This window comes from Pseudonaja textilis, chromosome 1 (assembly GCF_049901715.1).
Source record: "Pseudonaja textilis isolate UNSWEBS1 chromosome 1, rPseTex1.2, whole genome shotgun sequence".
Lineage (NCBI taxonomy): Eukaryota > Metazoa > Chordata > Lepidosauria > Squamata > Elapidae > Pseudonaja > Pseudonaja textilis.
The window spans coordinates 325,249,317-325,269,440 of NC_141990.1; the positions used below are offsets into that span (position 1 = coordinate 325,249,317).

The 20,124-nt window shown below is 43.3% G+C and overlaps 1 protein-coding gene across 1 annotated transcript in view; it reads right to left on the bottom strand.

Moving 5' to 3' along the window:
* COMP (cartilage oligomeric matrix protein) overlaps positions 1 to 2,068 on the bottom strand; it is a 43,822-nt gene extending 41,754 nt beyond the window's left edge. Inside the window, exon 1 of the mRNA XM_026699048.2 lies at positions 1,855 to 2,068. Coding sequence (XP_026554833.2) covers positions 1,855 to 1,930 — 76 coding nt within the window. The 5' untranslated portion in view covers positions 1,931 to 2,068. The remainder of the gene's footprint in view (positions 1 to 1,854) is intronic.
* Positions 2,069 to 20,124: the final 18,056 nt, after the last annotated feature.

Sequence of the window (20,124 nt, forward strand, 5' to 3'; positions counted from 1 at the left end):
TTACCTAGCTGAGTAATCCCAGAGGTTCTTTTTCAAAAGGCAGCTGGACTTTGGTTTTGCTTTGAAGATGTTTCCCTTCTCATCCAAGAAGCTTCTTCAGTTCAGTTGAACTCGCTTCTTGGATGAAAAGCGAAATGTCTTCAAGGAAAAACAAAGAAAGTCCAATTGCCTTTTGAAAAAGCACATTTGAGACAACTGTGACTGGATGTCTGAGAATCTCCATAGACACTTGAAGAGGTGCGTATTTCAACTCCAGCCGGCCTCTGGGAGTTGAAGTCCACACCTCTTAAAGTTCCTAAGGTTGAGAAACATTGCATAGGTAGTCCTCAACTTCCAATCATTTGTTTAGAGACTGTTCGAAGTTACAACGGCACTGAAGAAAGCGATTTATGGCCAGGGCCTTGCACTTATAACCATCAGAACCTCTCCATGGTCACATGATCAAAATCCAAGTGCTTGCCAACTGGCATGCACTTATGACAGTTGTGGCATTATGTGATCATATTTGCGACCTTCCCAGTCAGCTTCCGACAAGCAAAGTCAATGGGGAGAAGCCAGATTCTCTTAATGACTGCATGATTCACTTAACAACTGCAGGGGTTTGTTTCACATCTGTGGCAAAAAAGGCCATAAAATTGGGTGTGGCTCATGTAACAACCACTTTGCTTAGCAACAGAAAGTCTGGTCGCAATTGTGGTCCTAATTCAAGGACTAACATGGCAAAGACCTTGAGCAAGGAGATGGATGAGCCACAAGGTCCCTTCCAACTTTGTTAATCTGATTATTAGATCATTAGTTTGCCTGGTTGCGTGAAGACAGCAGTTAGCAGGCAGCTGATATCCACTGAGCATTCAACCTTTCCTCTTCTCTCAATTTCCAAGTAATATTACCACCGAACCTTGTAACAAGGAGTTCCATGTACATAGAATAAGATAAGGAAGATAGGAACAATCTTTTTTTCTTTGCTTTCCGTTTCTAAATTTTATTAAATTCTTATTTCTGCCCAAATCTGGATTAATTTCCTAAATTTTTGTAGGTACGTGAGTTGTAAAGTAAGGAGAAAATTACAAGAATATGTAGTTGTATATAATTATTAACGGTACTTACATTGTAGCACGTAAGTTGTTCATTGGATATATACAATTAAATATTGTGTGACCATTAAGTGTAACAAAAGTACATGACTGAAACTCAAAAGTTTAACTTCGGAACACAACTCTCCGCATTAAGGCTTCTGCCAGACTTTGAAAGAGCCAAATCATAAACTTAGATATCAGCAAGAGAAGCTACAGCGTAATCCTTTAAATGTATATTTACTTGCTACCTTAAGCATGTCTGTAAAACTTGGAATCAATAAAAAGGCAAGAGAATTTAATAAGAAAACAAGCAAATAGGTAGAGGGGAAAAAAAAAAATCCAACCCCCAGAACGAAGTTCAGATCTATAATTCTCTGCCTGGAAATTTGAAATTGTTTTCCAAAATTAAGCCCTGGAAGGGACTTCAAGGTTTTCTAGTCTTAACTCCTTGCTCAAGCCAGAGACCCATGCCATCCTGATTTTTGGATGGAACAACCACAACTCGAGGGAGCAAACCATCCATTGATTAATTGTCCCGTCAAAAAAATGTTCCAGGTTGGATTCTAATTAACAAACTTCTTCCCATTATTTCTTGATTTGTCCTCTGCTTTGGACAATAATTTGATTTCCTCTCGTTTGTGACAGTCTCTCACGTACTGGACAGTTATGCCCCCTCATCCTTCTCTAGCTAGGCATACTTAACAGGGGATGGACTAGAAGATCTCCAAGATCCCTTCCAGCCTTATGATTCTAGGGTCTATAATTGAATTCTACTTACCTCTCCCACCAGGCATTTGACCTGATGTATAAGAGACGAAGGCCAGCACGCAAAGGAAAACTCCAATGTTCCTCATTTTCAGAGCTTATGAAACTTAAGGGTGGCCCCGTACCTTTTTAAATATTCTCTCCACACACACCCCCACCCTGCGCTTAAAAAAAAAAAAAAAGATTTGGAATTAGTAAACCTGAATAGTTCACCTCTGCTGCCCCCATGAAACATTTTGTGGTTGGCTATTTATGAAGCCGCATTCCGCTCAACTGAAGTTTTCTCCCTTCTGATGGAGACGTCATTTCTGGCTCTTGGGGTTTTTTGCGGGGGGGGGGGGGGAGGTGGGGAGAAAAAGAGAGACAGAGAATTTCTTAGAAAAATAAACAGAATGAGAAAAGCATTAAGGAAAACGGCCTGCATTGATTATACAGTGAATGTACAGGGAAGGGGGAAGAGGAAGAATGATGTATGACATTGCAATTCAATTCCAGGCAGACATCAAAGAAAACTCTTTCTGAATTACAGCAGATTTCTTTTTATATATATATAAATATATATAATGAAGTTTTTCCTCCATAGCAACCTTCAGGACAATCTTTAGCATTTTTCTCCTTGAATAACCTCATTCGCTCTCTGCTCTTCGTAAGCTGTTTCGGGACGGGCTGAACAGAATAAGAGAATTGGAAGGGACCTCGGAGGTCTTCTAGTCCAACCCTCTGCTCAGGCAGAAAAACCTATAGCATTTCAGAGAAATAGTTGTCCAATCTCTTCTTGAAAACCTCCAGTGTTACAGTATCCACAATTTCTGGAGGCAAGTTGTTCCACTGATTAATTGTTCTAACTCAAGAACATTTCTCCTTGGTTCTTGATTGGTTCTTTCCTTGATAAGTTTCCACCCATGGCTTCTTGTCCTGCCTTCAGGTGCTTTGAAGGATAGCTTGACTCCCTCTTCTTTGTGGCAACTCCTAAGATATTGGAAGACTGCTGTCATGTCTCCCCTAGTCCTTCTTTTCATCAGACTAGCCATGCCCAGTTCCAGAAACTATTCTTAATATATTTCAGCCTCCAGTCCCCTATTCATCTCTGTTGCTCTTTTCTGCACTCTTTCTAGAGTCTCAACATCTTTTTTCCATTGTGGTGACCAAAACTGGATGCAGTATTCAAAGTGTGGTCTTACTAAGGCATTGTAAAGCAGTATTAACTCTTCGCGTATCTTGATTCTATCCCTCTGTTAATACAGCCTACGACTCCATTGGCTTTTTTGGCAGCTACAGCCCATTGCTGTGATTGTCCACTAGGACTCCAAGATCCCTCTCACAGTTGCTACTATTGAGCCAGGTACCATCTATACTATACCTGTGCATTTGGTTTTTCTTGCCTCACTTTTTTCATTGAATTTCATTTTGTTAAATAGCACCCAATGTTCAAGTCTGTCAAGATCCTTCTTTATCTTAAGCCTGTCTTCTGGGGTGTTGGCTATTCCTGCCAGCTTGGTGTCATCTGGTCTCATCTCTCCCAGAGGTGGTATTCTGACCAGTTCTGGAGAACCGGTAGCGGAAATTTTGAGTACTTCGGAGAACTGGCAAATACCACCTCTGACTGGAGATTTTACAATATCTTTCCCCTGCTACGCCCACAGAACTGGTAGTAAAAATGTTTGAATCCCACCACTGATCTCTCCCGTTAAACAATGCTTCTCAACCTGGACTTCAACTCCCAGAATTCAGCTTAAATCTGCCAAGATTGAGAAACCTTGCTCTAGTCTAAAGCAAGGGTCTTCAAACTTGGCAAGTTTAAGACTTGTGGACTTCAACTCCCAGAGTTCCTGAGCTAACAGGACTGGAGGAGGAATTCTGGGAGTTGAAGTCCACAAGTCTTAAAGCTGTCAAGTGTGAAGACCCCCTGCTCTAAAGAATATAAACATCTTGTTTGTTTTCAGTCAGAACTAAATTGGTAAGGTTGACAAACACTGGTCTAGAATAAAGAATGGTAATTTATGGAATATCTTCTTAACAGATCCTGCGTAGAAGGGATCTTTGATTTGGGTAACTCTGTGGATCATAAAATCATCATTTTCCTCAGGCCGCATCTTTGGACTGAAAAGCAACTGAACAACCAGGAAAATTCAGCGAGGCCAACGGGCTTCCTTGTTTAATCATCAAATTTATATGGCTGCCCATCTCATGGACAAGCCACTCATTTTTTATTCCTTGGTAAGTGGTTTGTGATGAGGAAAAGGACTGATCCTGATAATGGGATGGAAGTTATCTTTTTGGGTGGTCACAGAGCAGAGGGCAGGATATGGTCAAAAAAGTCAAAATGGCAGTCACACTGGTGTGCCCGTTTCTCTTCCTGTTATATGTTTAAATAATCTATCTTGGTTACATTAAACAAGAAAAAGCTGGTCATTTCAAGAGGGATGGACCAACGTTTCTTCCAGTTCAGTGTCAAGAATCATAGAATGGTGGAGTACAAAGGAACACAAAAGATCATCTAGTCCAACCAGGTGTGGGATTTTACAGCTTCGTACATATTCACTAGAACCGGTTGTTAACATTCTAAGCAGTTCTGGTTGTTAGAAGAAATTACTGGCCTAATCCTGTAAGGAAGGCAGGAAGGAAACAGTCTGGTGTTGCTTACAGAAACTGCCTCTCCGTTGACCCTTAATACATTCTTGGCAGGACTAGACTTCCTGTCTCAGGAACATCTCTGGAGTTTTTTCCCCTCCTTTGCTGGTACTTTGCTTATGTGGAGCGACCATTCAAAGTTACAGTGGCACAGGAAAAAGTGACTTATGACCATTTTTCACACTTACGACTGTTGCAGCATCCCCACGGTCATGAGAGGCCAGGCGAGGAGATGCGTGCCTCGATGTGAGTGATATTAAGTTGGCCACGCCCAGCCAGTCACATGACCACCAAGCCATGCCCACCACATAAGCCACGCCCACAAAACCGGTTGTTAAAAAAATTGAATCCCACCCCTGAGTCCAACCCTCTGTGAAGTGCAGGAAAATGAACTCAACCACCTAAGAGGTGGCTATCCAGTCTCTTAAAGATTTCCAGAAATGGAGCGCCTACTCTCCTTAAGGGCCTAGGAGCGGGGTGCCAAACTCAAGGCCTGGGGGGCAGATCCATCCCATGGGGTGCTTAGATCTGGTGCACGGGACTGCCCTGGAAACAGCAAAGAACCAGCCTGTGGTACTTCCGCCAGCGAAAACAGAGTTTGGAGGGCTGCATACAGCTGACAGGTAGTGGGAGTGTGCCTCCGTTGGCTGTGGAGGAAACTGGGGAAGGGCAAAATCCGGCTAGGCAGAGCAGGGGAGAGGTAGAACAAGGGAGAGGGAGTTCAGAGAAAGACCTGGACCCACCTCCTCTTCATCCTAGGGCACGCAGGGAGGAACAGAGAAGAGAGCAACGTGACTTGCGTGGCTTACGGGGGAGGAAAGGGCCCTGATTCCCTTCATTAGGCACACCTGGGAAGAGAGTTTAAAAGAGATGCAAGCTGAGAGTGGCAGCTGCTGGGAACAAACATGAGCTTATCTTGTGTTGACTTTGGTTATCTACGTTCCTGGCATCTTCCCAATTGGATTGAATTACTGCCATTCCTTCTCTTGCCCTGCCAGACTAATTACCTCATCTTGCCTTGATTGGACTTATAGTTACAGTTTTTGTTGACTTGATTCTCTGCAGCCAAAGGCTGTTCCTGGAATAGTTTTTCTCCAGCCAGAAGGTAACCAGGACATTGGGGGCAAAGTTGGAGCTAATTAAAGGGACTCCTACTGATTATCTGACTGTGTTGCCTTTGTGCCATGCCCTGGGTCATCGCACGTAGTTGGATATAGTTCCCACCATGAGGAAGTTTTTCCTTAAATACTTGGTTACAAGTGATTACAGAGTCAATTACTGTGTGAGAAGAGCAGAAGTATAAATCTGAAAAATTGAATAAATAAAAAATACTGTTGTATTTTTCAAGGTTCGTGACAAACGCTCCTTATTGGATTATCTTCCTGAACCTTCGGATTATATCGTTTCCTCTCTTTTTCCTGTCCAGAATGAACATTCATTACCCTCAATTCCTCATCAAGCAAATTCTGAAATTCCTTCTTAGAACAGTCTTGAAATCCTGACGCATGACTGCAAATGGGGTTTCTGCCACAAATTCCAGCTGGCTCCCAGTCTTTCTCCAGAATTAGCAAATGATCGTTCTGAACTGTTTCTCGTTGGCAAGGTTTAACCCTGACTGTTTTATCAATGATTTTACTGTCCTTCAGCTTCCACGACCTCATGAGATGCAAAGGAGGCTGAACAGAGTGGTCTATTTTTTTTACCCAGGGATGTAAAAGAAATCAACTACAGATGCCTTTTAGCTGAAATGCCTGGAATTTGCTGGTGCCTCTCCTTAACAATAACATTTTAGGACCAGAAAATTGCACCAAAACACAATCATAAATAGCAACAGCACTTAGACTTCTATACCACTTCACAGTGCTTTACAGCTTTCTCTAAGCCAAGGGTCTTCAAACTTGGCAAGTTTAAGACTTGTGGACTTCAACTCCCAGAATTCCTGAACTAACGTGACTGGAGGAGGAATTCTGGGAGTTGAAGTCCACAAGTCTTAAAGCTGTCAGGTTTGAAGACCCCTGCTCCAAACGGTTTAGAGTCAACCTATTGCCCTCAAGAATTTTGGGTCTTCCTCATTTTACCCACCTCAGAAGGGTGGAAGGCTGAGTCAACCTTGAACTGGTGAGATTTGAACTGCCAAATTGCAGTCAGTGGCCGTCAGCAGGAATAGTCTGCCTTCTAACCACTGCATCACTGTGGCTCATAGAAGTTCCATTTAATAGCAGCGCAGGAGAGCTGATATACAGGTAGTCCTCAACTTACAACCACAATTGAGCCCAGAATTTCCATTGCTAAGTGAGTTTTGCCCCATTTTATGACCTGCTTCACCACAGTTGTTAAGTGAATCACTGCTGTTGTTCAGTCACATGGTTGCAAAGTGAATCTGGCTTTGGCATTGGGTTTGGTTGCCAGAAGGTCACAAAAGGTGGTCACATGCCCCGGGGACACTGCAGCCATCATAAATATGAGTCAATTTCCAATTCATGTGACTGTTGTAAGTGTGACAGTTGTAAGCGTGAAAAACGGTCACAAATCACTTTTTTCCCAGTGCCATTGTAACTTTGAATGGTCGCTAAACAAAAATGTTGTAAGTAACAACTAACAGTTAACAGATAATCAGAGTTGGAAGGGACCTTGTAGGTCATCTAGTCCAACCCCCTGCCCAAGCGGGAGAACTTACACCATTTCTGACAGATGGCAGTCCAATCTCTTCTTGATGACAGTCTCACAACTTCCGAGGGCAACTTCTCTTCCATTGGTTGATTGTACTTCTTACTGTCAAAAGGTTTCTCCTTATTTCCAGGTTAAATCTCTCCTTGTTCAGTTTCCATCCATTATTCCTTGTCTGGCCTTCAGGTGCTTTACAAAATAGCTTGACTACATGTAATGGTCTGGTTAAACTTTGGGGTTTGGCCTAGGGAGGCTTAAGTTTAAGTCTTCCCTTGATCATGGAGTTCATGAGATGACTTCAGGCCAATCACATTCAAGTAGCCCAACTTACCTTACAGGGATGTTGTTTCGGATAAGGAAATGTGGCAACATTATGAGAGCACCACTTCTGAGATTTCAGGGATCCATACTATAATAAGTTAAGGTATTACTCCTGTAACGGAGAGGGCAGACAAGGGATAAAAAAAATGGTGCCCGTCTCCCGTCCACTGTGGTAATGTCCTGTGGTAACAATTCCAGAAGTTTATTCCTCCATATTGTGTGTTTTTTTAATTAGGCTTTTTAAAAACAAGTCTTTGTATATTTTTTATAAAGGCTTGAGGCATTTATTGTCCTGGAAGTCAGGAAATGAATAATATGCAATAAATTGCAACGACTCAGAGATAATAGGGTATGTTACTGAATGTTGGGTGTGCTTAATTAATTCACAACTGCTGCCTGAAAGGGCATCTTAACAAAAACATCGAATCATCGAAGTAGAAGAACCATAGAGATCTTTTAGCCCATCCACAACCCCAAGTAGGAACTTTCAGGTCCTCCCAGATAAATGGGTTTGTTTAAAATCCTCAGTAATGGACTCCCCATGAGGCAAACTACACTTCTTCATAGCATTCATGGCAGAGGTGGTATTCAGCTGGTTCTGACCAGTTCTGGAGAACCAGTAGCGGAAATTTTGAGTAGTTCGGAGAACCAGCAAATATTACCTTTGATTGGCCCCACCCCCATCTCTTCTCCACCTCCCAAGTCCCAGATGATTGGCTGGATGTTCTTTTGTTGCCCTGCACAGGAGAATGGAGCTGGAAAGCAGGTTCGTGGGGTGGGGAGAGAATGGGGATTTGGCGGTATCTTTCCCCTGCCATACCCACCAAGCCATGCCCACCATGCCACGCTCACCAAGCCACGCCCACAGAACAGGTAGTACATTTTTTTGAATCCCACCACTGATTCATGGTCAGAAAATTCCTCCTTATTTTGAGGTTAAATCCACATCTGTGGGACAACACTTTGAAGGTTAGAAGAGTGCGGTCATATTTTGCCTTCACCTTGTCTTCTTTAGGCTAAAGAGACCACGTTTTAGAAACCAGGAGACATTGAGTCTTGCCTCAGGCATGAATGTTGGATGGGTGACTTTGGGCCAATTACCAGAAGATTGTGAGTTCTAGTTCCATCCTAGACATGAAAGCCAGCTGGGTGACTTTAGTCCAATCACCTGGAGACTGTGAGTTCTAGTCCTGCTTTAGACGTGAAGGCTGTCTACTACCTCTCTTCCAGCTCACCTCACCTCATAGGATTGTTGTTGTGAGGAAAATAGGAGGAGGAAGGAATTAAGTATGTTCAGTGCCTTGAGTTATTTATAAAAATAATCAAAACTGGATTTGAAAATTCTAAATTTTTAAAAAAATGTTTCTTAAACCACACCTGGTAAATTGTAACTTCCAAGCCCCTCGCTATGTTCATTGCTGTTCTCATCCCCCTTTTGAATCCCTCAGCGTCCTTCCTGTATTGGGGACGCCCCAAACGGGGCCCAGTATCCCAGAGACAGCATCCCAGTGGAGCAGAGAGCAGAACCATCCCTTCCCATGACTCAGTGCTATGGTATTAGTGCAGCATGGAATTGCACTGGCTGTTTTGGCACCTGGAGCACCTTACTGGCTCATGCTTAATCTGCCGCCCACCGGGACATCTGGTCTGAGGTAGAAAAGGTAGAAAGAAATTGCAAATTTGCTTCTCCAGACCAGAATCTGGAGGCCAAAGTAGCAGAGCTGACCCTGTTCTTGTTTTCTAGAAGCTTCTGACCAGCTCCTGATGAAAGAACGCCTCCCCCTCACCAAGTTCAGGTCACTGAGGTTCCCCCATGTGCCCTCTGTGTGTGTGTGGTCTCCTTTGAGGGAACCCGACTTGGCTGCCGTTGAAAACAGGACTTTGGTTCAAGTGGGCATTTGTCACAGCTCAGCAGGGCAACCTCCAGACTTCTGAAACGGCTAAGGTTGCATGTAAAAATAGATGGAGAATGGGAAATAGTGGGAAAGGCTGAAGACACAGGTTGTTCTGCAGAGAAGGAAGGAAAATAGGGAGGTTGTATAGTCGCCTTGTCTTTTGTAGCATCAGCATGTCAGTTTGAAAAAGGTCTTCCCGGTGCTGCAAAATGGTGCAGCTGCCAGCAGGCCCAATTCTTCAAAGAACCTTTGTATAGCTCTTAAAGAGATGCTTGTCTGTCGGTTTTGGGTGAAGGGAAGCCATTAACGATCAAGGTGACAAGAATAGTAGGAGTGCAAGAGAGACTGTTTTTAAAGGTTCACTTATCCAAGCTAGATGTCCTGGGACTGCAACTCCCAGAATCCCACTGGGCTGGAGGGTACCTGCTTGGAGAAAATGCTAAAAGGTTGGAGAAAATGCTAAAAAAGTTACTGCAGAATACCAGCAGTCCTTGGCTTACAACAGTTCACTTAATGACCACTCAAAGTTACAACAGCACTGAAAATAGTGACTTGGCACTATTGCAGCATCCCCGTGGCCATGTGATTTACATTCAGATGCTTGACAACTGACTCGCATTTATGACAGTTGCAGGGTCCTGGGATCACATGATCATCCTCTGTAACCTTCTGACAAGCAAAGTCAGTCGGGGAAGCCAGATTCACTTCACAAACATGTCACTAATTTGACAACTGCAGGGATTCACTTAACAAATGTGGCAAGAAAAGTCGTAAAATGGGGTAATCTTCAGTTGACAAATTTCCCACTTAGCAACATAACTTTTGGGCTCAATTGTAGTCGTAATTTGAGGAGTACCTGTAACAGAATAGCAGAGTTGGAAGGGACCTTGGCTCGAACAAGAAACCGATATCATTTCAGACAAATGATTGACAAATGATCATTTGATCAAACCATCAGACAAATGATCATTCAGACAAATGACTGAATTTCTTCTTAAAAGTCTTCCATGTTGGAGCACTTATACAACTTCTGGAGGCTCTTGGACTCAACCTCTGAAGCATTAGCCACTCATTCATACAGGGCATCATGAAGAAACGTTAACAATTGGAAACATTCGGTGCAACGCCAAAAAATAAACAAAAATGAGGCCTGGTGGAAAAAGTGGAATGGTGTTTTTTTTTTCTTCCAAGTATTAAAGAATTGCTGGAAAGTCTTCCCTCCTTAAATCTTGAAGGTCGGACTTTTTGTAAAAGGGAGGAAATGTTGCGGCCACGTTCTATTATAGTCCTTTGACAGGAAAAGAGACAGGAAAATGCAATATTGCTGCTGGAATTGCCCAATGTTTGCTCCATCTCTGTTCCTGTGCTTTGAGACACATTTTTGAGGGAAAAGAGCACTCCAGATTAAAGTGTTCTTTGCATGGGCTCTAAATTTAATCTGCTGAATGTCTGTGAACCAAGCAGAGGAGGATAAAGCCTTCAAAAACAAGGATGGTGGAAACAGTTAAACCTCATTCTCTAAGAAGTTCCAAGTTCTTTGCCTTAGAACATTACTTTGATGATTTAATTCCCACAATTTTCTGAGAATTTCCTTGTATCAGGTTGCTGAAAATTGGTGACAAAGTTTCCTGTCACTCTGAGGCAGGAAATACAGAGTTGTAATGTCCAAAGATGGTTTGAGGTAATTAAAAACACACACGGACAGACATCAACCTCATATCTAGGGAATAAAATCTGGACCTGATATCACACATAAAATGGCCCATGCAATTTTATACCATGCAAATTACATGTCATGTTCCCCCCCGAATGTTACGATCTAAATGACATTTTTATTTTATTTATTTATTTCTATCTTATCTTTATTCATTTTTAAGGTGACCAACTTTTTTACAATGAAAAGGAGGACACAAATAAATTGAAGAAAGAAACCAAAGCCACTTGCGCGCGGCGCACTCTCTCAAAACAATTCTCCTGTGTGGAGCGCATGAGTCTCATAATCGCGTCTCACCGCGCTGTACCGAGCCTTGACGAATCATCATGTCAAATACAAATACGTCACATCACACACACACGGATCAGCTTGGGATCGATCACATAGGGAGATTTACAGATTAATCTCCAAATATCAAAAAGGAGGACATGTCAGAGGTCACTTTTCGAGGGAGGACTGTCCTCCCTAAAGGAGGATGGTTGGTCACCTTATTCATTTTATAAAGAACTTAAGGTGGTGAATATACCTAGTACTCCTTCGTCCTCCTATTTTCCCTACAACAACAACCCTGTGAGGTGGATTGGGCTGAGAGGGTGTGACACTGGTGGGATTCAAAAAAATTTACTACCGTGGTGGCATGGTATGGCTTGGTGGGCATGGCAGGGAAAGGATACTATAAAATCCCCATTCCCTCCCCACTCCTGGGGGAAGGTTATTGCAAAATCCCCATTGCTTCCTCACCCCACTAACCTGCTTTCCAGCTCTGTTCTCCTGTGCAGGACAACTAAAGGAGACCCAGTGGATCGGCTGGGTCTTCTTTGGTTATCCTGCACAGGAGAACGGAGCTGAGGAACAAGTTAGCGGAGTAGGGAGGCAATGGGGATTTTGCAGTAACCTTCCTCTGCTACACCCACCAAGCCACGCCCACAGAACCAGTAGTAAAAAAAATTGAATCCCACCACTGGGTTACACCTCATGGCTCTAAACCCAACCAGAGATGACAAAATAGAATTTTACATCCAATATTTTAGACCTGGGTTTTGTAAACTTTAAGATGTATAGATTTCAAATTCCAGAATTCCTGGCTGGCTGGAGAATTCTAGGAATTGAAATCCACACATCTGAAAGTTACTAAGGCTGACAAGGCTGGCTGGGGAATTCTGGGAATCGAAGTCTACACATCTTAAGGTTGTCAAGTTTGAAAAACATTGTTTTAGACTAAACATCGAAAACTGACTCAGTTTTGATGCTTGTTTTTGGTGAGCTTCTATATCACGAGCAGGAAAGTTCATCCCATCTTCTTGTTTAAAGACTTTTGTGGACTGCCTTGAGATGTCCTGCTCTGCCTTCCTAAATTTGCCAGACCCACTCAGCAGACCCCCCAATGAAGGCTGAGAGGCAGAAATTTAAATTCCTCTTAGCTTCGGACCCTCACAAAACAGATCAAATAATCAGGAAAAGGGACGAGTCAAGTTCCAAGACATGCTTTCCTCCTTCCTCTAAGAATGATTCTGGAAGTTAGTTTCTGCTCCTGAGTTTGTGGTATGGGGATCCGCAGCGAGCATGCCAGGCCCAGTAGCTAGTGTTTAGCCTCTGGCCATGTTTTTGCCGAGCACACAACGTCCCTATAGGGTGAGATCACTCACTTCCTTTATTTTCCTTGGAAAAAGGGATGCATCATTCTCCTATTGGGTCAGGGAACTTGCTGATCCTTCTCCTGTGTTGCTATTTGAAAACCGAGCCTATCCATACAGAAGCTAGAACAAGCAGAGTATTCCTGAGCCAGTAGGGACTTTGTCCCAATCCCAAAAAAAACCCTCCAAAAACCCGGAGCAAAACATGCAGAGCGAAAAGCGTGGGTGGCTGGGGAATTCTGGGAGTTGACGTCCACCCCTCTTAAAGTTGCCAAATTTAAAAGACACGTCTGGAAAGGATTGTTTTTAATTTTCTCTGCTGCCCAGGCTCAAGGCCATGAGATAGACAGCCCTATAAATCTCATAAACCCAACAGACCAAAAAAAAAACAACAACGAGAAACCCAAATTTAACCCACATTTAACCCACATTTAAAGTTGGGATCAGATGGCAGGAAAGAAAGAACAGGCTGAATCTGCTGGAATGTGGGCAAGAATGAGACCTCTGTCACTGTTGGGAGTGGGGGAATCTTGGCTTCTGGGAAGAGACAGGGGGTCCCAAAGGGCTCAAGTCTGTTTTGCAAGCCGGTCAGACGTCCAGCAGTCCGAGGCGGGGGGGTGTTGGGAAGGAAGGTTGGATGAGGCATCGACCGCAACAGAAGTGGGCGATGGTGTTTGGATCATTTCATCCGGTACAAATTCCTCCCCACCTGTTCCCGCTCGGCCTTTCTGTTTCTACCAATTTTTCTTTTAAACAGCCCTTGAGTGTCACCGGGATTGAAGCCAGAGCTTTTAAGAAAAAAGCAATTGTCTTTTTGTTGCAAATGAAGTGAGTTGCAAAGGAAAAAATGTCTGAAGTTTCCTGCCAGGCCTTTCCACCGAGTCCTCGGGGTGGACAGTCATGCCTTGGTGGTGGTAAGAAAGGCAGGCCCTGGCAGATCTGTGCTCCGCCGGCTGCAAATTTCATTACAAGGAGCCATTAGGAAAGTGGGCTTGGAAGGAAGGCAAAGAACCACCCGCCAAAACAATCCAGCTGAGCCGCCAGGAAGTGTCCCAATCAGCTCTGAAAGTCTTCCCAAATGTTACCCACATTCCTGTTTTTGACAACACGGCACATTTTGGTCCTTGGAGATTAGCAACCACAAGAGGGGCCTGGTCATTTTACCAGAAATCCAAGGTTGCATCCATAGCATCTCCTATTTAGTCATAGGGCTGTGAGGGACTTTGGAGGTCTTCTAGTCCAACACCACCACCACCCCCGCCCAAAGTAGGAGTCCTTATACTGTATTTATCCCAGACAAATGATTGTTGGGGTCTTTTCTTGAAAATTTCCAGTCATGGAGCACCACAACTCCAGGAGGGAAGCTATTCCATTGATCAATTGTTCTCACTGTCAGAAAATTTGTCCTTATTTTCAGGTTGGGTCTCCCTCTGACAAGCTTCCATCCATTACTTCTTGTCCTGTCCTCTGGTGTTTTAGAGAACAAATCAAAACCATCTTCCCTATGACAGGCCTTCAAGTTTTAGAAGAGGGCTATCAGATTCCTCCCAAGTCTCCTCTTCGTTAAATTAAACATATCTTGTTCTCTTCACTGTTCATTCTACGGATTAGCTTCCAGATCCCTTATCACCTTTGTTGATCCTCTCTCCACACTCTTCTTAGGGCCTCAGCATCTTTTGTGTACTGTGATGACCGGAACTGGATGCGATACTCCAAGTGTGGCCTCATTAGTACAATATAAAGTGATGTTATCATTTCTCATGATCTTCATGCTAATTAAAAAAGAACACAAGGGTAGCGTGTTTTATTTTGATTTATTTCAATGGGTTGAAAGAATGCCCGATTCCCAATGACTCTGGGCACGTTTGGTTATGAAAAAGTTGGAACGCTTAAAAAAAGGAGAAAAAAAATCAAGGAGAAGTGCATATGAGGGGTGGGAAAAGAAGCAATCGAAACCAACCCACTTTTACAGCCCCATCCCTCCTACTCCAAGACCTGGGAAAATAACCAAGTTTTCAGCAAGTGTTGGGAAACTTTAGTTCTTGTTGTTCCTTGAAACCCTGGAGAGCTACCATTAGAACGAACATCAGGATTGGGGGCTCTCCTGTACAGTGACAAAAACTTGGGGAAAACCAGAATTTCCTTCTGTATTTGAATACTGAGAATGATAATATTAACACTGCAGCCTGTTTACAATCTCATTACTGAGACCAACTTTGAACAATAATTGTAGCATTACCATCAAGCAGTTGCTTCTTCTTCTTCTTCTTCTTCTTCTTCTTCTTCTTCTTCTTCTTCTTCTTCTTCTTCTTCTTCTTCTTCTTCTTCTTCTTCTTCTTCTTCTTCTTCTTCTTCTTCTTCTTCTTCTTCTTCTTCTTCTTCTTCTTCTTCTTCTTCTTCTTCTTCTTCTTCTTCTTCTTCTTCTTCCTCCTCCTCCTCCTCCTCCTCCTCCTCCTCCTTTCTTCTCCTCCTCCTCCTCTTCTTCTTCTTCCACCCTTCCCCTCTTTTCTCTTTCCTTCTTTTTAGTATTTTGTTTGTTGAAGAATTCTGAGAAACTTGGAAAGCTCTTCTCCCTTATTTTGGTGGTCTTAGAAAACAAGATATTGTTATTCCCAATAAGGCAATGTCTGATCTTGAAACCAAAGTATTACCAATAAGGCAACATTTCTTAGTCTCAAGAGCTTTAAGGTGTATGGGCTTCAATTCCCAGAATTCCCCAGCCAGCTAGAAATCCACACACATCTTAATGTTTCTGATATGAAACACTGCAGAAAGGATTCTGGGATTTCTGAGCATTTCTGAGGCTTCCTCTGGACTCTACACAGGTTGCATTTAGCAACAGGGTCTCAGCAACCCTCCTGCGTTTGTCCAGGACTTTTCCACAGTTGTTTTTTTCCCCCAGCCTTTCTACAGATGAATTCAGCACCGCATAATCCAGGTTTAATTCTGCAGCACAACAATCAATCTACAGCATAGACAAATGCTAAGGTTGGGGTCTCTCTGAATTTTGCCAGCTCTTCTGCGGATCATCTCGTATCTGGAGAGTCATCTTATACAAGGCAGGTCTTGTATAACTGTCTGCGGGAACAGGATGATGCCCAGCTTAATTTTCCATCCCTCCTCAACCTCCTGGCTGGGATTTTTTTTTCCTTTCCAGAATTTGCCCCCGTTTGCTCTGTTACTATGGAGGAAAATCCGAACCGGGTCAGTGCCAAACCATTGCATTCCAGCTGTTGCTGTGATCTTCCCATACCTTTCTATTCCTGTCGGGATCTGGTTAGAGGCAATTTTGCAGTGTAAGCCATCAAAGTGTGTCAAAGCTCTATTGATCACCTGGGTAAATTCCAGGAAATTAACTGGGGGGAGATGCCTCCTCCCCCCCCCCCCCCGGCTAATCTAGATTACCAAGAAGATGGAGCAACTTCTGTAGGAGGAAAGTTTTAAATATTAATGGATTTAACAGAAGAGACTTATTTGTAGCTCAGGGTTGAACTGCACGGTCGTTAGTGTTCTGTGAGCTGAGTTGTTTGCCTGCAGACATGTCATTACTCAACTAGATGTCAATGGAGATTCTCAGTCATCCAGGTCATGGCTGTCCCAAAGGTGCTTTCTCAAAAGGCAACTGGACTTTCTTTGTTTTTTTCCTGAAGACATTTTGCTTGTCACCCAAGATGCGAACTCAACTGAACTGAAGAAGCTTCTTGGGTGAGAAGGGAAACATCTTAAGCAAAACCAAAGTCCAGCTGCCTTTTGAAAAAGAACCTTTGAGATTACTCAGCTAGGGAACATCATCAATGCTAGAAAGGTTAATGGGTTTTTTTTGGGGGGGGTGTCATGAGTTATAGAAGCACTTCAAAATTACATTTGACGTGCGCACCATTTGGAGAAATTGGATGAGGGGACATTTTTGTCTTTCTCAGAACAGGGACACGGTTACACAGCCACAAAGATTAGATTGCAAAATTGGGGAACAAGATATCTACTTTTAGGTTGTGACACGCGAAGAAGCTTTAGCTTCCCATTTGTGTTACAGGTAGTCCTCGTCTTACAATCATTTTGTTTAGTGACTGTTCAAACTGACAGCAGCGCTGAAAAAAAGTGACTTACAAGTGGTCCTTGCACTTATAACCATCATAGCATCTCCACAGTCATGTGATCAGAATTCGGGTGCTTGGCAACCAGCATGGTTGCAATGTCCTGGGGTGTCATGCCCTTGTTAGAGTTGGACAGAGTGTGAAGGTATGGCTCCGGAGGTTGTAGAGGAGGCCGGGGAAGGGCAGAGGCCAGCTGGACAGTCAGAGGAAGAACCAGGCCCATCCTCTCTTCATCCTAGGACACGTAGGGAGGAACGTAGAAGGCAACAACTTGGCTTACGAGAGAGGAAGCGGCCATGATCCCCCTCACTGGTTGAAGCTAGGGAGACTAATATATAATCAGTGGAACAACTTGCCTCCAGAAGTTGTAGTTGCAGTTGTGGATGCAACTTCCATACAGTGGAGTTTTTAAAGAAGAAATTGGACAGCCATTGGAAATTTCCTGCTCAAGCAGAGGGTTGGACTACAGGAATTCCAGTATTGCTTCCTAGTCTATTTATTCTATTCCATATTCTATTCCATTTCATTTTCTGTTTGTTCCATATTCTGTTCTATTTCATATTCTATTCCATTCTGTTCTGGTCCATTCCTTTCCATTCCATGTTCTGTTCTGTTCTGTTCTATTCTATTCTATTCTATTCTATTCTATTCTATTCTATTCTATTCTATTCTATTCTATTCTATTCTATTCTATTCTATTTTTCTATTCTAATTCTAATTCTATCTTATCCTGTCCTATTCCATTCCATTCCATTCCATGTTCTATTCTAATTCTAATTCTAATTCTAATTCTAATTCTATTCTATTCTATTCTATTCTATTCTATTCTATTCTATTCTATTCTATTCTATTCTATTCTAAATCTTAGATATCTATTCCTACTCATTGACAATTACATTATTAATAGTTAAGTCAGTTTATGTAACAGGAGGCAAACTGGGAAATTAAACATATAAATGAACATATGGAGTCCAGATTTTGAGATAACCTGCCAACTGGGGCTCTTCACAATAAAATGCTATTCTGAATATGAAAAAGGGCCATTCTAAATTCCATGGAAGGCATTTCCAACCTTGCTTAATTGCTTTCTTGCCATTATAAAGGCCCAGAAACCATTTCTGTTATTCCCCTAAGCCCCCAAGCTGTTAAACATACAGGTAGTTCACAGGTTACGACCACAGTTGTGCCACTGCTAAGCAAGGCAGTTGTTACATGAGTCATGCCTGATTTTACAAGCTTTTTTTTGCCATGTTGTTCAACAAATTACTTGTTAAATGAATCATGTGGTTATTAAATGAATCTGGGTTCCCCCATTTACTTTGTTTGTTGGAAGCTGCTATGGAAATCACATAATATTGTAACTGTCATAAAGAGACAGCCCAGAGTCACCTTAGATGGGCAGCATAGAAATTTAATGAATAAAATATTAAAATAAAGTAAAATAACAAAACAATACAAACAAAATAACACAACACAACACAACTCCAGCTGCCAAGTTCCTGAATTTTGATCATGTGACCCTGGGGATGCTGCAATGATTGTGAGGATTGGTTGTAAGTTATATTTTCAGTACCATTCTAACTTGAGCAGTTGCTAAAGAAATGGTGGTAAGTTGAGGATTACCTGTACAGCTGAGCCATTGCAAATAGTCTTCAAGTTATGACTGTAATGGAGTTTGCCTGTTATGGTCATAACTCGTAACAGTCGCGAAACCAATCCTATTTTACAACATTTTTTGCAGAGGCCCTTGACTTGGGCTAATCGCCTGGAGACTGGGAACTCTAGTCCCGCCTTAGACATGAAAGCCAGCTGGGTGACTTTGGGCCAATCACCAGGAGATGGTGAATTCTAGTCCCGCCTTAGGCATGAAAGCTGGCTGGGTGACTTTGGGCCAATCACCAGGAGATGGTGAGTTCTAGTCCCGCCTTAGGCATGAAAGCCGGCTGGGTGACTTTGGACCAATCACCAGGAGATGGTGAGTTCTAGTCCCGCCTTAGGCATGAAAGCCGGCTGGGTGACTTTGGGCCAATCACCAGGAGATGGTGAGTTCTAGTCCCGCTTTAGGCATGAAAGCCGGCTGGGTGACTTTGGGCCAATCACCAGGAGATGATGAATTCTAGTCCCGCCTTAGCCATGAAAGCCGGCTGGGTGACTTTGGGCCAATCACCAGGAGATGGAGAGTTCTAGTCCCGCCTTAGGCATGAAAGCTGGCTGGGTGACTTTGGGCCAATCACTAGGAGATGGTGAGTTCTAGTCCCGCCTTAGGCATGAAAGCCGGCTGGGTGACTTTGAACCAATCACCAGGAGATGGTGAGTTCTAGTCCCGCCTTAGGCATGAAAGCCGGCTGGGTGACTTTGAACCAATCACCAGGAGATGGTGAATTCTAGTCCCGCCTTAGGCATGAAAGCTAGCCCCTTCCTCTCAGCCCAACTGAACTCACAGTGTTGTTGTTGTGAGGCAAGTAGTAGTAGGAAGGTGGGTTGGATATGTTTGCTGCCTGGAATTATTTGTAAAAGTAATAACAAAGGCAGGATCCAAATAAATAAATAAATATTACATTCCTGGTGCGATCTGACCAGTTCAGCACACATTTAAACTTTTCCTGAACTTGTAAACCCGCCCCCCCCACAAGAAAACACCCCCTTCAGCAGATAAGTTCAGCAAGTAACCCCTTCCATGTATTCCCCCCTCATGTTAATAGCAATAGCACTTAGACTTATATACTGCTTTATAGTGTTTTACAGCCCTCTCTAAGCGGTTTTAGAGTCAGCCTCTTGCCCCCAACAATCCGGGTCCTCATTTTACCCACCTTGGAAGGACGGAAGGCTGAGTCAACCTTGAGCCTGGTGGGATTCAATCTGCCAAATTGCAGTAGGAGTAGCTTGCAGTAGGCATTCTAACCATTCCGCCACGGAGGCTCATAATAGCAATAGCACTTAGACTTATATACTGCTTTATAGTGCCTTTTAGCCCTCTCTAAGCGGTTTACAGAGTCAGCCTATTGCCCCCAACCATCGGAAGGATGGAAGGCTGAGTCAACCTTGAGCCTTGGGGGGATTTGAACTGCCAAATTGTAGGCAGCTGGCGGCAGAAGTAGCTTGCAGTACTGCCCTCTAACCACCGTGCCACAGAGGCTCCTATATAATGGTGGGAGCAGTGCCCTGCCCAAGGAAGGCTGTCACTCACCAACAAAACCAAATGCTAAGTTGGTGTAGTGCAGCGGCCCCCAACCTTCTGGGCACCAGGGACCGGTTCTGTGGCAAGAGGGGTTTCTCTGAGAATGGGAGGGGGTGTGGTTTTGCAAGCTGCCTATACCCCGGGGATGG